The 17530-nt window shown below is 42.3% G+C and overlaps 1 protein-coding gene across 2 annotated transcripts; it reads left to right on the forward strand.

Moving 5' to 3' along the window:
• The first annotated feature begins 252 nt into the window (after positions 1–252).
• CHGB (chromogranin B) lies at positions 253–15188 on the forward strand. 2 transcript variants are annotated; one of them, XM_055543157.1, is made up of 5 exons: positions 253–447; positions 5530–5576; positions 6018–6111; positions 11960–13623; positions 14801–15188. In XM_055543157.1, exons 1-5 carry the CDS (start codon positions 399–401, stop codon positions 14882–14884), a joined length of 1938 nt encoding a protein of 645 aa, XP_055399132.1. In that variant the 5' UTR covers positions 253–398; the 3' UTR covers positions 14885–15188. The 2 variants fall into 2 exon arrangements, with proteins under 2 accessions (XP_055399132.1, XP_055399133.1); XM_055543158.1 differs by lacking the exon at positions 253–447 and adding an exon at positions 3539–3745.
• Positions 15189–17530: the final 2342 nt, after the last annotated feature.

Consider the following 17530-nt stretch of genomic DNA (forward strand, 5'->3'; position numbering starts at 1 on the left):
GCAGGACTCGCTCCTTTCCCCTCTGGACTTCGATTTGAGCTACCTCCCCTCATCCTTCCACCCTTTCTGCCTAACTCTCCACTGGCGCTGAAGACTCAGAGCACCGAGGCGACTGCACTGGCGTAAATTTCTACCTACGTGCGCCACCGCCCCTGAAGGCCGTTTCATGACGTCAGAGCTAAGCGAGGGGGCGCCGCCTCCAGGGTGCCAGCCCCTCCCAGCCCTGCGGCCCTGGCTTGCCCTTTAAAAGAGCAGGGCCTGCGCCAACCACTCCACACCGCGGGGACCAGGATACAAGGTTGTTTTCCCACAGCATCTTCATCTCGCCTTCCGTCCCCTTCTCATTCACCGTTCCGACTGCTATCCTCTTCTCCGCGCAGATTTGGACGAGCCAGGCCATGCAGCCGGCCGCCCTTCTCGGCCTTCTGGGAGCCACGGTGGTTGCAGGTGAGTGGGCGCGGCTGGCCGTTCAGCACCGCGGACAGCGCCAGCCTCTGTCTCCTTGGCAGTTCTGGGCATCTTGGCTGGCGGATACTGGGTGAGAGGGAGGGTTGAGTGAAGGTCTCTCCCTCTTGATTGAGGCTCTTAATTTCTTCCCTTCCCTGAGTGTTTCCTTTCAACTGCCCCCCCCCAACATATGACTTGGAAAAAGCCAGAGGACTTCCTAGCTCATGTCTAAAATGTCACATCCTCTCCATCTATTTAGAGAAATGCTGTTATATAGTCTTTTTCTGTATCTGCAATTAAGTGTGTGTTTGGCTTTTTAAAGCCAGATGACCACGGAGAGACACGAGTATACCTATTATATTAGTTGGCAACTGTATAATTTCTATGACTGTTAATATTATTTAAACATAATGAGATAAAGATAAGTCTCTTATGTATATATGTATATATCTTTTTTCTTAACATATATGTTAAGAAATGACACATATGTATGTTCATTTATCCACAGGTTTAATGTAATATTTTTCTGTATTTTATATTTCTGTCTCTGGGAAGAGGTAATTTCACACTCAGATTAATACATCTTTAAGTTATAAATGAGAAGTGCAATAGATATTTTGACTTTTGTGCTCCAGAAAAATAGTGAGTGTGAAATAACCACAAAAATATTCTTAGAGTAGTAAAAATAAATTGTTTTAGTCAATTTGGGAGGATGAAATTTTAAGTAGTAGATATTTGACAGTTTCTTTATGTGTGGAAAATTGTGGGATTAATCTTTCAAACTGCTCTGAATCTCAATGATCTTTGGAAATTTGGCGGGGGGAAGTGTGTGTGTGTGTGTGTGTGTGTGTGTTTGTATGCTGAAGTCACTACAAGTCCACTGAAAAGTGAATATGCTGCCACCAGATTAAACTGGAGGTTTTTTTTTTTTTTAAACTGTCTTAATGACCTCATAGAATATTGTTCTTATCTAAGATTGAAATTCCTAACTAGAATTGAAGCATTGCCATCCATGAATATGAGGGTTCCATTGACAGTAATTACTGGATCCCAGATGTAAAGAGAGACAAAAGCCAGAGGTAATTTCTTTATTGCAAAGTCAGAATTTTCAAAACCTTCTGTCACTGTTACAAATTGCCTACAAATGTTCATGATTTAATTAAAGAAAGCCAAATAAATACTTAGAGTCCTTCCTGGTGAAAAATATTTGCAGAAAGGAATTGCTTAATAGGCTAAATCTGTGCTATACATTGTGCTATAGACCACAAAAACAATGTTATTTCTGAGACTTATTTACCTACACGTGTATTAGTCACTCAGTCGCGTCTGACTCTTTGTGACCCCATGGACTGTAGCCCACCTGGTTCCTCTGTCCATGGAATTGTCCAGGCAGGAATACTGGAGTGGGTTGCCATTCCCTTCTCCAGAGGATCTTCTCAACCCATGGATCAAACCCAGTCTCTTGCATTGCAGGCAGTTTCTTTACCACTGAGCTACCAGGGAAGCCCCTATAGTGGTAAAATATTTATGGCTCTTTTGCAAGCTAATATTTTAAGAAGGGTTTATATTTTAATGTCACTAAAATCATGATATTCTTTAAAAAAGTTTTTTTACTGAGCTATAATTCACACACCATAAAATCTATACTTTTTAAAGTGCATAAATCAGTGATTTTTTGAACACTCACAGATTGTGTAACCATTATAACATTTCAGAACATTTTCTCTCACCCCAGGAAAAAAAAAACCTCTATTCCCCATTCCCTCCCCCTTCAAATGCTTGGAAATGAGACATGGTAGCCTTCGAGCAGAGTTTGTTATTTACCAAAATCACAGGAATCGTTCGGAAACCATCTGGTTTATTTCCTACCATTATGAGCTTCTGGAAGGAGATCTATATCTTTCTACAGAAGTTACTATGCATCCTAAAAATTAATATGCATTCAGGAGCTACATGCTATTCATATTACACTAGGTAAGATGGTTTCTGCATTCAAAAGAGCTTGCTTACTGTATTATTTTATAGCTGTTTTATTTTCACTCTGGGATGAAACCTTAGTTTGTTAGTCTTATTTGTTTTTCTTGTTCAGTCTCTCAGTCGTATCCAGCTTTTTGCAACCCCATGGACTGCAGCACCCCAGGCTTCCCTGTCCTTCATCATATCCCAAAGCTAACTCAAACTCATGTCCATTGAGTCAGTGATGTCATCCAACCATCTCATCTTCTGTCATCCCCTTCTCCTACAAAAAAAGATCTTAATGACCCAGATAACCACAATGGTGTGATCACTCATCTAGAGCCAGACATACTGGAATGCAAAGTCAAGGGGGCTTTAGGAAGCATCACTATGACCAAAGCTAGTGGAGGTGATGGAATTCCAGCTGAGCTATTTCAAATCCTGAAAGATGATGTTGTGAAAGTGCTGCACTCAGTATGCCAGCTAACTTGGAAAACTCAGCAGTTAGTCTTATGGAATACTAATATTTTGGAAGTTATTCTCAGATTTACCATGTGATATTATTTGAAAGTTTTTCTGCCATTTGATTACTTCACTTTTATCATAATCATTGGGTTTTCTTTTGTGACCCCTAAATCTTAACTTATACAGAAATAAAGTAAGCTACTTTAGGGGTATCAACATATTTTTGGTTATTACTTTGCTGTCACAGATTCTACTGGAAGAGATACAATAGAACTTAGATATCTCACTAGATGCATAATATGTTTTCATAAGGAGATCTGAGTTCCATCAAACACATCTGAAGAGCCTCAATCAGGGAAACAGGACTGTTCTATAAAAACAATCATAAGTTACAAATTATTTAGAGTCACTAAAGAAAAATATTCCTCTGCTCCAAATAGTTAATAATAGCAACTATTATACATTTGTAGGGAGAAAAAAGAAAAGTTATTAGCAAGAAAATGTATTACCAAAGAAAGTTTAGTAAAGCTAGAATTTAAAAAGGCACCTTCTAATTTATCACAGGAGTAATTTTCTCAGTTACTGCTTTTCAGGGGATTTTCCGGATATCAGGTGGAAAGAGTAAGTGCTGAAGTAGGAATGTTCTCAAATAACAGTCATTTGGGAGATAAAATAATGGCCCAGCACATTAGACTCTGAATGTCAAAGGTGGCCATCCAGATTTTGTATGAACTACGTTTTAGGAACATCATGGGGTCATACCTTGTCAGCCACCTCTCAAATATTTTACCCGTGATTTTAATTTAACACACTGCATTACTTAAGTCCCTACTGAAGTAGATCTCAGGCTGTGCTTTGATAAGGAAAATTCAGTAAGGTAAGTAAATGAAATAGGAGTTTTATTTCTAAATTGAGTGCTATGGTTTGACTAGGGGGAAGCAGTTCAAGAGACTTTGAAAGCAAATATTTGGGAAAGGTCAGGTTGCCAGTAATAAGTGGCTGCACTTGAATAGCTTACATCTCTGATGTCTGAGAGTTTTGCTCTTGCTCCAAATATCTCTTCACTTGTTTCAAATTCCTGGAAGAATCTTTTGCACTGAGCTTCTCCAGCAATAATAACTGGAAGTGTCAGGAGAACTATGGAGATGGGCCTATATGTAAATGCTTTGAACTCCTCCAGTGGAAAGGGCTTAGAAAGAACAAAATCAAAGTGAAAGATAAAAAAGTCAAAGCAACTGAAAAAGGCACTGCAAAATTAAAAACACCTGAAGCATTTCCTAAGAAGACAAAAGCACCTCAATCATGGGTTTAAAATAAACAGAATCTCATAAAATTTAATTTAAATAAATTAAAATTTATCTTTTTGCAATATCTCATGAACCTCTGTTAAACACTTATTTGCATGTGCTATCATGGACTCGGTGCTGTCCTGGTAAAATTAGATAATTTCCATTGGAGAAGGAAATGGTAACCCACTCCAGTATTCTTGCCTGGAAAATCCCATGGACGGAGGAGCCTGGTAGGCTACAGTCAGTCTGTGGGGTCGCAAAGAGTCAGACACGACTGAGCGACTTCACTTTCTTTCTTTCTTTCATGTTCTTTACCTGGATGCAGACAGCATGGGGGATGGGAAGCCACACTGATACAGCCACATTAGCACGCTTGTCTAAGAAAAGACTTGGGGTAAAACAGGGTAATTAATTATATAAAATAATCACAACCAAGTTTTTGTAAAGGAAGTGAATTTCAGGAAAATATTTTCTTGGGGACTGGAAGAAGCAGAGAGAATCACATATCTTTACCCATTTTGAGTAGGCAGAAAGGTTGAGGAGGGCACCCTGGTTTCATTTAAACTAGGTTTGCTTTTAATTTTTTATTGATATATATATAGAAAACTGCATGAATCATAAGTTTACAGTTTGGGCTTCCCTGGTGGTTCTGGGCTAGAGAATCCACCTACTAATGCAGGAGATATGGCTTTGATCCTTGATCCAAGAAGATCCCACATGTCTCAGAGCAACTAAGCCCATGTTCTGCAACTATATTAAGCCTGTGCACACAACTAATGAGTCCTTGCGTCCTAGAGCCCATGCTCCACAAGAGAAGCCACCACAATGAGAAGCCTGCGTACCACAAATAGACAGTAGTCCCTGCTCGCTGCAACTGGAGAAAAACCTACCCAGCAACAAAGACCCAGCACAACCAAAAATAAATAAAGAAAATTATTTTCAAAAAGAGTTTTTTGAAAAAAGAAAGATCCCACATGCCACGTGGCCAAAAAATTAAAGTATACTTCTTACTGAATTTTTCACTCATTGAACACACCTGTGTAATCAGCACCCAGATGGAAAATAGAACATTGTCAGTATCCCAGAAGGTCTCCTTCTGTGGATATGATTTATATTGGATATAAGATTCCTAATCTTGTTTACAACATGTTAAGGGAAAACAGCTGTGTCTGTGTATGTGTGTGTGTATACATGCAACTGGGGTGATTCTGGTCCCTGAGGCACACATCCCCAACTGTCTCCCCCTTGCTCAGCTCTGACTCTGTTCCTCCTTCCAAGTAACAAGCTAGGGGTGGGGTGATTTTGTGAGTTTGCAGACACACAGCTTCCAAAATCAACTCAAGTTGTTTCCCATTCCTTTTCTCCTGCTAAGCCATCAGCTCTATGCCAGTGGACATCAGGAACCACAATGAAGAAATGGTAAGTTGAAATGGAATTCTGAAATCTAGACTTTTATCTAGACTCTAGATTCTCCCACTCATTATCTCATCAAACTAAACAAAACAAAAAACAATGTGGAAATGGGAGTAAGTGATGTCCCTCTTGCCCTGTTTTTTTTTACCTTCTTCCTGGATGTTTTAGTGCTCATGAGGATAGCTGTCATCACACCATTTTCCTTCTAATCTGTTCAGAAGTGGGTATTTATTTCTTTCTCTGGACAGTCTTGACCCAGTGCGTTTTTGTGTTGCTCTGTGGAGAGGCCTGGGAGGTTTGAGTACAGACCTTGTGAATCTACATTCCTCCAAGGATTCTGCATAAGTACAGGTCACACAGTCAAGCTTCTCTTGACAGCAGCTCTGGGTTAAGTAGTCCATCCCAGTGATACCAGCTTTGCCAACCTACTTTTGGGTTCCCCCCTAGGTGACTCACTGCATCATCGAGGTCCTCTCAAATGCCCTACTGAAGTCCAGCGCTCCACCCATCACCCCCGAGTGCCGACAAGTCCTGAAGAAGAGTAAGTGCCCTCCACTGCAGGAAATCTTTGTCCTTTGAATAAGGTCAAAGATCTGTCCTTTCTCCTGCTCCCTCCTTTTCAACTTCCACTTTACTTCCTTATGACCCAGGGGTGTCATGCAGTGGGAAGGGTACAGGCTCAATCAGTATCTGGGGAGATAAGCTATGGCTTTTAGTCCTTGCTATGCCACTTCACTTAGTAGCTAGTGTTACCATGGGGAAGACCCCTTGCCTCTCTGGGCTTATTTCCTCAAATAAAATGAGGGAGTTGAACTCAATGATAGTCTGTGAGATGTTTATCAGTTCTTACATTCCTTGGTTTGAGAGTTTGGAATTTTAAAACAGGCTTTTATTTAGTGGAGGGAGGTATGGGGAATGCTTGTTTGTGATTAGACAGAGGGGAGAAGTGTTGAAAGATGAAAGGATAGAAGAAATTATGAAATTTTGAAATTATGAAAGGATACAAAAATTATGCTTCTCTTTGCTTTCTACTGTTCTGACAATGAGGAGTTAGAAGCTTGGAAAGGTGACTGGGAGACTTTTGGCCGGTTTATGTAACAGATTGGGTAAGCCGTTTTAATGCATAGTTTATTAGAATGTGTGTGTGTGTGCGTGCACATGCATGCACAAGTGCACACATGCAACTCTTGGCAGCTCTTGCCAGGCTCTTCTGTCCATGGAATTTTCCAGGCAAAAATACTGAAGTGGTTTGCCATTTCCTTCTTCAGGGGATATTCCTGAATCAGGGATAGAACCTGAGTCTCCTGCATTGGCAGGCGGATTCTTTACCTCTGTACCACCTGGGAAGCCCATTGTTAGAATGAGCGGTACTACCAAATGGTGTCAGGAGTTTCAGGCCTGAGACTTGGAAGGGGTGGGGACAGACTTAGAGCATCCAAAAAATCAGAGTGATGGCCTTCTGAGTATAGACTGGGATGTTTCTCTGCAAAACAGCTTATGCTGAAAACAAAATTTGAAGAGTGATACTACCAGTATTTATTGGGAGTTGACTCAAAGAGACAAATTTTACAAAACTATGCATCTCTTTTATCATAAAGTCAAACTGATTTAAAAAAAATCCCAAAAGCTTTGCTCTCTTTAACATCTTTCTCTACTTTTAAATTTTGAGTCAGGCTATGAACAAAAGATTTTATTTTTTTCTTTTCATCTTCAAAATCTCCCATTGCAAGATAATACTCTCTTTCCATTGCTGCACATGAGGCCCCATGTATAAAATTATATTTAAAAAAAAGTATTAGTGACTAGCCAAAAGAGTAACCTGGGGGACTCTATCCACCACTGAGGGCTTCAGGATAACCATAGGAGGTGTGGGAGCTTGAGGCTGTAGGAGCCCCATGCACAGTGGAAGGAAGCTTCCTTACCACTCCCAGCCTAATACTTTTATGAATTTCTCCCCAACTTTCTCTTCCAGCGGTTACAGAAATTAGCTTGTTTGAATGAGCTTATTAACCATTGCAGGGAATGAGTGAGAGCAGGGGTGGGTCTCCTGGCAGGGACTAAAATCTGCTCCTTTGGGCCAACCCATCTTGCTCTCTCCCTTCCCCTTTCTTTGTTTACCAGATGAATGTAGAAGTTCTGGGTCTGTCAGACTAGGTCATCAAAGAACCATGATTGCTTTTTGTTGTTCAGTCACTTAGAAGAGTTATTGATTATAGGGCAAACTGCTGTTAACTGCCAAGATCAGATTCTTAACCCTCAGATAGGATTCTAGCTTTTGCTCATCATTGGCTGTGCCCTGGGTTTTTTTGAGGTCTCTTGAGAGATCCCCAAGAAAACTGGCAAAAATCAAATGACCCATGTCTATCAGGACCTTAGAGACGTCACAGCCAGAGAGCCATTCAATACTGAGATCAGGAAAATTTGAGCTCTTCCAGGGTGGCAGAGACTCAAACACCAGTCAGGGCCAGACAGACAGATAACAGAAAGGAGTAAAACAGGACAGGAAGTGACTCACAAACTGGAGGATACATGCCCCTTCTAAAGGGGAGTAGATTTTTCGCAGCTTCAATCCTATTGTGAGAGAAATATGGATTCTGTTGAGAGATCTTGAGATTTTTCACAATAATTTAAAAGTTAGATTTTTCTGAGCAGTATCTCCTGGCATTTAAGTATTGCCTCTGAATTCAAATTTACTGAAAATGTTATTTAGGCCAAATACAACTCACCTCTGGGCTACCAGTTCATAACTTCTGTTGACTGAAAAAAAAAAAGCACAACCAAAAGTTGAGAATTAGGTTTTATTCCATGGACATATTGAGGACTTAAGCCCAGGAAACAGCCTCTCAGATAGCTCTGAGGGACTATTTTGAAGAGGTAAGGGAGGAGCCAGGATATATAGGAGTTTTTGCAACAAAAACCAGGTAATCAGAACTTCAAAAGTTTACTGGTAATTGAAGATAACTAGACATCTTAAGTTAATGAATTTGGTACTTCTCTACATATGGGAAAATGCAAGAGTCTGGGATTATTGAAGTCATCCCTTGGATTATGTACTTTTATCTTATTTTTTCCTTCCTAAATCCCTTCTGGGTACACAATTAGGTGTGGCTGATGTCTTGATGACCATAAATAACATCCTTTGTTTACTGACTTGGCAGGCGACATTCTTTGTCCACACTTTTGTCCTATTCTGGTTTTCTCTTTCACTGAAAACTAATGGAGTTTTCTGCCAACTAGATGGATGAATTTCTTCATGCAGCCTCCTTCCCATTCCCAGCCCATCTCCACTCTCACTCTCTCCAGCACATCTCTGGATGTGCTGAGCAAATGAACATTTGGGGAATAAAGAAGAATCATTGTTTTATGGTTTGAAGAGACCTTAGGGAATTCATGGTCCAATTTAACAGGTAAAAAAATCTATTTGACCTGGTTGATCTGGTCCTCTTTGCAACATGACAGTCGGGAAAGGAAGGTGCATTTTTCCCCTTTTTACTTGAAGTAAGAGTGAGCTTTACACCTTCATTTTCAGATTGACAAAACTGTATGCTGCTAATCACAGCCCTCCTCATATCTCACCTGAAGGGGCTAAAAGCTAAATTTAGGAAAAAGTGCTAAGTCTCAGGCAAGCTGCTGTAGGCAGCATATATTTAACCAGAAAAAAATAAAAATAATTATCTTCCTTACCAGCAGGGAGTAGGAAATGGGCCACACAGCCTCTGCCCGAGGAAGCTGAGATGCTGTTTGAATGATGTCAGTATCTGCTCAGATCCTCCCTGCTTATCTGTGCCTACCTGGTCAGCCCTGCCTCAGTGTTACACACACCATCACTGGCTCTTAAAAGGCAGAGGCATTGGTGAGGAGCTAGCCCTCAAGTGTCTGGGTGTGAAAGGTCAGGGACATTTCAGTTGCCTCATAAAACATGAGAATATTATTATGCCAGACTAGGCTTTTAAGCAGAGAGGAATAGACTGCTTTCTTGGACATTTTTACAAAACAGACCAATTTTTTCTGTTTTGCAAATGTCTATTCAAAATGAATCATCAAGAGTTGTTCAGTAGAAATACCATGTGAACCACAAATATAATTTCAAATTTTCCAGTAGCCACCTTAAAAAAGTAAAAAGAATAAATAATAATAAATTGAATAATTAAATAATAATACATTTAATTTTGTCCCATTTACTTTATCAATATAATTTTTATATATCCAATATATTTATAATACCAAAATATTATCATTTCAACATATAATCAATATGAAAATTTGAGACATCTTACATTCTTTTTTTTATCTGAAGTATCTGACATCTTGTCACATCTTATATTTATGGCATGTCTCAGTTTGGACCAGCCACATTTCAAGTCCTCAATAGCCACAAAGGGTTGGTGGCTCTCACCATGGATGGCACAGAGCTGTGAGTGGCCTTGACTTCAGTTGTTCTATCTGAACTCAGTGACATCAGTTGAAATCCAAGCCCTCCAAGCTAACAACTTAGTGTTAACTGCATTATCTCCTTTCGTGGGATGCCCTTGAGTTAAGGGACTTCCCTGGTGGCTCAGATGGTAAAGTGTCTGCCTACAATGCAGGAGACTGGGGTTCGATCCCTGGGTTGGGAAGATCCTCTGGAGAAGGAAATGGCAACCCACTCCAGTACTCTTGCCTGGAAAATCCCATAGACAGAGAAGCTACAGTCTGTGGGTTAGGAAAGAGTTGGACACCACTGAGCGACTTCACCTTACCTAACCTTACCTTAGTAAAGAAGCTATCAACAAATAATGAATTTGAGTCAGTTTAGTGAGGTGGATGAACCTAGAGCCTGTTATATAGAACGAAGTAGGTCAGAAAGTGAAAAACAAATATTGTATATTAACACATATATATGGAATCTAGAAAAATGATACTGATGAATCTATTTGTAGGGCAGGAATAGAGATTCAGCCGTAGAGAATACACTTATGGACACAGCGGGGGAAGAAGATGTTGGGACAAATTGAGAGAATAGCATTGAAAGATATACATTACCGAGTGTAAAATAGATTGTTAATGGGAAGTTGCCAATTAGAGCAGGGAGCTCAGCCTGGTTGTTCTCTGATAATCTAGAGGGCTGGGATGGGGTAAGAGGTAGAAGGGAGGTTCAAGAGGGAGGGGACATGTGTATACCTGTGGCTGATTCATGTTGATATATGGTAGAAACCAACACAACGTGGTAAAGCAATTATCCTCCAATTAAAATTAAAAAACTTTAAAAAAAGCTGTCAACATTTGGAAAAGATGAGAGAAAACAATATTCAGTTAAAGTATTTGTTACATCATCTACTGTAACTGTTGACTTGTGTAATACAAAGATAACTCACTTTACTGAAGTTCATTCTCAACATTTAAGAACAGGAGGGGTAGATGGGACCTGAATGAGGGAAGGACATGGTCCCTTCCACTGCTGTGCGGTTTTCTTGGAAGAAATACACACCCTGCTTATCACCAATTATTAAGTTATATTGTCACTTACTGCTAAGTTGCATTTATACAGTTGATTGGATAATTAAAGTCTGATAAACTAAGAGTCAGACAAGTCTGAGTGACTGAACAACAACAAACTAATAATTAAAGAAATTTAATCCTCTGTTGAATCTGATATTTCCCATTTTTGCTATTTAACTTTACTTAGCTGGGTTCTAGTGGAAGATATTTACACAATGCTAATTTTTAAAGGCTTACTTAGAGTAAATTTGGAAAGAATGGTCCTTAATTATACCTCTCTGAGCCTCAGTGTCTCTGTAGTCACAAGGAGGTTGAACTACACAAATTCTAAGGTTTCTTCTGGTTCTAAATTCTAACATTTTATAGAATTTTTATAGTATTTTATAAACCTATATTTGAGTTTCAATTTGGTCACTGAAAGATACTCAGGTGATCCAGTGGTTAAGAATCCACCTAACAATGCAGAAGACACAGGTTTGATCCCTGGAACTGGAAGCTCCCACATGTCTTGGAGCAACTTAGCCCAATACACCACAACTACTGAGCCTGTGCTCTGCAACAAAAGAAGCCACCGAAATGAGATGCCTGCGCACCACAAGGAAGAGTAGACCCCCAACTCATTGCAACTAGAGAAAAGCCCACAGGCAGCAAAGAAGTCCCCCCCAGAAAATGCAGCCAAAATAAATGTTTATTGGGTGTTATGAAAAAATAAATATATAGAATATTTATTATCAAATTTAAATACAGCTAAGGAGTTTTCATACCATTTCTTTCAAAAGTAATCTTAAAAAATTAACTTAAAAAATTACCCAAGGATTTTCAGGATCTTTAGGGTTTGTGGTGATCACTGAGGCTGGTGCTTACTGAACCACAAGCTAATTCTGAAGTGATACTCTTTATTTTCATTATAGATGGAAAAGAGCTCAAAGATGAAGAGAAAAGTGAAAATGAAAACACAAGGTTTGAAGTGAGATTGTTGAGAGACCCAGCTGACACCTCAGAAGCCCCCAGGCTCTCCAGTAGGGAGGACTCAGCGGAAGGGGATGCCCAAGTCCCAGCAGCAGACACGGAGAGCGGTGGGCATAGCCGAGAGCGGGCAGGCGAGCCCCCAGGAAGTCAAGTGGCCAAAGAAGCAAAGACACGCTATTCTAAGAGCGAGGGACAGAACAGGGAGGAAGAAATGGTGAAATATCAGAAAAGGGAACGTGGGGAAGTTGGCAGTGAGGAGAGACTGTCTGAAGGGCCGGGAAAGGCACAAACGGCTTTTCTCAACCAAAGAAACCAGACTCCGGCTAAGAAAGAGGAGTTAGTGTCCATATATGATACACAGTCTGCCAAGGGCCTTGAGAAGTCGCACAGCCGGGAGAGGAGCAGCCAGGAGAGCGGAGAGGAGACTAAGAGCCAGGAGAACTGGCCCCAAGAGCTGCAACGCCATCCGGAGGGCCAGGAAGCACCCGGAGAAAGCGAAGAGGATGCCAGCCCCGAGGTGGACAAACGGCGCTCGAGGCCAAGGCACCACCACGGGAGGAGCAGGCCCGACAGGTCCTCTCAGGAGGGGAATCCTCCCCTCGAGGAGGAGTCACACGTGGGCACGGGCACCTCAGACGAAGAGAAAGCCCGCCATCCAGCCCACTTTAGGGCTTTGGAGGAGGGAGCCGAATATGGGGAGGAAGTGAGGAGACACTCAGCTGCCCAGGCTCCTGGAGACTTGCAGGGGGCACGATTCGGGGGCAGAGGACGTGAAGAGCACCAGGCTCTAAGGCGTCCCAGCGAGGAGAGCCTAGAGCAGGAAAACAAGAGACATGGCCTCAGCCCGGGTCTAAACATGGCGCAGGGATACAGCGAGGAAAGCAAGGAAGAGAGGGGTCCGGCCCGGGGACCCAGCTACAAAGCCCGGGGAGGGGAGGCGGCGGCCTACTCCACACTAGGCCAAACAGATGAGAAACGGTTCTTGGGTGAAACGCACCACCGTGTTCAGGAAAGCCAGAGGGACAAGGCAAGGCGCCGCCTACCAGGCGAGCTGAGAAATTACCTCGACTATGGTGAGGAAAAGGGTGAGGAAGCAGCCAGAGCGAAGTGGCAGCCGCAGGGAGACCCGCGAGACGCTGACGAGAACAGGGAAGAGGCTAGGCTTCGAGGCAAACAGTATGCTCCCCTTCACATCACTGAAAAGAGATTAGGGGAGCTACTCAATCCATTCTACGACCCTCCCCAGTGGAAGAGCAGCCGTTTTGAGAGAAAAGACCACATGGATGACAGTTTTCTTGAGGGTGAAGAGGAAAACGGGCTGACCTTGAATGAGAAAAATTTCTTCCCAGAATACAACTATGACTGGTGGGAGAAAAAGCCCTTTGAAGAGGATGTAAACTGGGGGTATGAGAAGAGAAACCTGGTCCCCAAACTGGATCTAAAAAGGCAGTATGACCGAGTGGCCGAACTGGACCAGCTCCTTCACTACAGGAAGAAGTCAGCTGAGTTCCCAGACTTCTATGACTCCGAGGAGCAGATGAGCCCACAACACACAGCAGAAAATGAAGAGGAGAAGGCTGGCCAAGGAGTTCTGACGGAGGAAGAGGTATAGTGTGGGGCTTCTGTTTAAAACTAACTTCAGATAGTTAATGTTCGTATATTATGTACAAGATTATCTAATGTTACGGGGAAAATGATGGGAATTAATCACCATGAGACTGTAGACCTAGTAAGGGAATGGAGACAACATCTAGGTTTGATTTCTACCTGGCATCTAGCCGTTGTCCACATCCCTGTCAACTTCCTCCCACTGCAGTGCTTCTCAACCTCATCTACACATTGTCATCACCTGGAGAGCTTGAAAAAATTACTGACGTTCTGGGACCCACCCCCAGAGATTCTGTCTGGTACTGGGTGCTGCCTGAGCATCAGGATGTTTTAAAGCTCCCAGGTGGTTTCAATATTCAGCCAAGGTTGAAAACCACTGGCCTAGTGTATTCTCCTTGGTCATTTGACTTTTCATCACTATTTCCCAGGGTAGGAAAGAACAGATGGCACAGAAATTAGTTGCTTTGTTCTCTCTTTATTATCTCCTAGCCTACAACATGGAGAAGGCAATGGCACCCCACTCCAGTACTCTTGCCTGGAAAATCCCATGGACGGAGGAGCCTAGTAGGCTGCAGTCCATGGGGTCAAAGAGTTGGACACAACTGAGTGACTTCATTTTCACTTTTCACTTCCATGCATTGGAGAAGGAAATGGCAACCCACTCCAGTGTTCTTGCCTGGAGAATCCCAGGGACGGCAGAGCCTGGTGGGCTGCCATCTATGGGGTCGCATAGAGTCGGACACGACTGAAGCGACTTAGCAGCAGCAGCAGCCTACAACATTCAGACATCTATGTCTGGGAGAAGTAACATTCCTGGAGCATTACCTTCCTTAACAGTGTTTTTTTTTTTTTTTCTCCCAGTATTGATTATGTAGGTTGGTGCTTCTCAAAGTTGAATGTATATCAGAATCATATGGGATTTCTAGCCTTAGAGTGTCTGGTTTGGTAGGTAAGCCCCAGGTAGGGCCCAAGAACCTGTATTTCTGATAAGTTCCCTAGTGATGCTGATGCTGCTGGTCAAGGAACTGCATTTTGAAAACCACTGATGTAGGGTATCTTCTATAGCCTCTAACATATCAAAAACTCCCTTTTCTGGTCATACTCCCTCAAACTACAAAAAGGTAGGTTGTTTTTTGATCTGGGACCTCATGCCTCCACTTTTCTATATTTTCTAGGAAAAAGAACTTGAAAACTTGGCTGCGATGGATTTGGAACTACAGAAAATAGCTGAGAAGTTCAGTGGTAACCGAAGGGGCTAATGGTCATTAGAGTAAAGGGCAGATTTTAAGAGAGCCTTCACATGATCTGTTATCCACCACTTCACTGAAAGACCCCATTTATTTACCCAAAGGCAGAAAGTAGAATTTACTCATCCAATGTTTGACACAATTGGAAATGTCTTTAATTTTTGCCAGAATGCTATTGAAAATATGAATAGCATGACTTGTAGTATACTCTTTATCAAAAAGTAGATATATTAACATGCTTGTGACAATGACTGTGCTACTGTCCTTGAAAAAATGTCTTAGTTTGAAGTAATAAAAGATTCACCTGAGGCCAAAAGCGTCATGTTCTCAGCTTCCCTTGGGCTAATAGTCTGACTTTCAGATCCATTCTTCAAAATAAATTCTAAAATACAGCACTAAGATTTGTTGGTTTCTTGGTCTTTGGATGCAGAATAGAAAAAAAAGAAAAAAAAAAGGAAAAGAGCAAACATCTGAAATAAAAGAATCCTCCGGTACTCTTGCCTGGAAAATTCCATGGACAGAGGAGCCTGGTGAGCTGCAGTCCATGGGGTCGCTAAGAGTTGGACACGACTGAGCGACTTCACTTTCACTTTTCACTTTCATGCATTGGAGAAGGAAATGGCAATCCACTCCAGTGTTCTTGCCTGGAGAATCCCAGGGATGGGGGAGCCTGGTGGCCTGCCGTCTATGGGGTCGCACAGAGTTGGACACGACTGAAGCGACTTAGCAGCAGCAGCTGTGGAGGATATAAAGATAAAGAGATCAGGAAAAGGCATCTATTCCCCTGGGCTGGAGAAAGGATAAATAGACTTAAAGAACCTGTTTCAAAAATGATTATAAGACATTAATTTTAAAATCCTATCACCTGGAGAGCTCTGGGAATAGCCAGCCCAGAGTCATTTTTCAGGGCTGAGGAGAAAGTTTGGATAGTGGGAAGAACTCCCGACTGGGAATCATATCTGGGATAGGCCAGACAGATCCTTGGAACTTCAGGGCCTGTTTGATTTCTGCTGTTTAAGAAGACAAGGCTCTGACTCTGTAGCTGTGTGACTTTGAGCAAGTTACTTTCCCTCTCTGGAGCTCGGGTACATGAGTAAAACAAGGATATCTGTTCATTGGATTGTTATGAGGATGACTGAGTTTCTGCAAAACACTCAGCATAGTGCCTGGTGTAGGCAATGGTGTAGGAAACACTGGCTGCTAGCATTTCTATGGCTGCAGCTTCTCCCAGCAAGACTGACAGATAAGATCTCTTCCTTTTACTTGTCATCTCATTCCTCACATATGGTGGCTTCTGCTTGGTTTATTACTACTGTTTTGGCAGTTTAGGGAAAGAGTTGTTTTCTGGGCATCAACCATGACTTTTATTCATCTGGAAGGCCTGGTTCTCTTCCTCTTGACTAAGTCAAGAATGGCCTGTGATTCAGCCAGATTATTCTGAGGTTAACTCTCGGTGATCCTTCTATCATACAGAGAGCAAGCCAATCATTGTGATGAAACTGACAGCAAATTGTTCTAAATCGGGGCACACACTTTTCAAAGGCTGCTTATTATCTCTTTAGGGTCCTTTTTTCTCACCATGGGATCATGATAGGCTTCTTGCAGAGGCAAGTGAGAGTGCTCCTGCTGCTAAGTCACTTCAATCGTGTCCGACTCTGTGCGACCCCATAGACGGCAGCCCACGAGGCTCCCCCATCCCTGGGATTCTCCAGGCAAGAGTACTGGAGTGGGTTGCCATTTCCTTCTCCAATGCATGAAAGATGAAAAGTGAAAGTGAAGTCGCTCAGTCGTGTCTGACTCGTCGAGACCCCATGGACTGCAGTCTAGCAGGCTCCTCCGTCCATGGGATTTTCCAAGCAAGAGTACTGGAGTGGGTTGCCATTGCCTTCTCCAAGTGGCTGTGGAAGGCAGTCCTTGTGAGGCAAGGAGTTGATATATAAATGTTGTACCGGTTTCCTGGGGCTGCCATAACAAAGTACCACAAACTGGGTAGTTTAAAACAACAGAAATTTCTTCTCTCGTAGCCAGAAGTTCAAAATTAAGGGGCTGGCAGGGCCACACTCCTCCCAGTCAGTAGAAGAACATCTTTGCTTGCCTCTTCCAGCTTCTGGTGGTTTCAGGCATTTTGTGACTTGTGGCAGCATCACTCCAATCTCTGCACCCATCTTAACATAACCATCTTCTTTCTATGAGTTTCTCCTGTTCACACAATGTTCTTTTTATAAGGATGTGAGTCATACTGGATTAAGGGCCCACCCTACTCCAGTATGACCTCATCTTAACTGATTACATCTGCATCAATCCTATTTCCAAATAAAGTCACATTTGGAGGAACTAGGGCTTGGAACGTCAACATATCTTTTTCTGGGGGCAAAATCTAACCCATTTAAACAATTTAGCAAGCAGGCCAGCTCCCACACCCCTCAGGTGGGTTAACTCTGAGCCGCATATTCTATGCCTCCCACAACTCCCCGGGGGATTGCCACAGATGACCTCACTAATGCACCCATTATAGGCTGTGTTTACCTCTCTGTCCTTCTCCTACTGGTGACCCTACTGGTGTTTCCTGGGATCACCTCCTAGATAAACTGATTGTCCTCAACTTTTTAGTTCAGGGATTGCTCCTGGGAAACCGTAACATAAGAAAATTCAAAGGCA

This window comes from Bubalus kerabau, chromosome 13, assembly GCF_029407905.1.
Source record: "Bubalus kerabau isolate K-KA32 ecotype Philippines breed swamp buffalo chromosome 13, PCC_UOA_SB_1v2, whole genome shotgun sequence".
In the NCBI taxonomy this organism is placed as follows: Eukaryota; Metazoa; Chordata; class Mammalia; order Artiodactyla; family Bovidae; genus Bubalus; species Bubalus kerabau.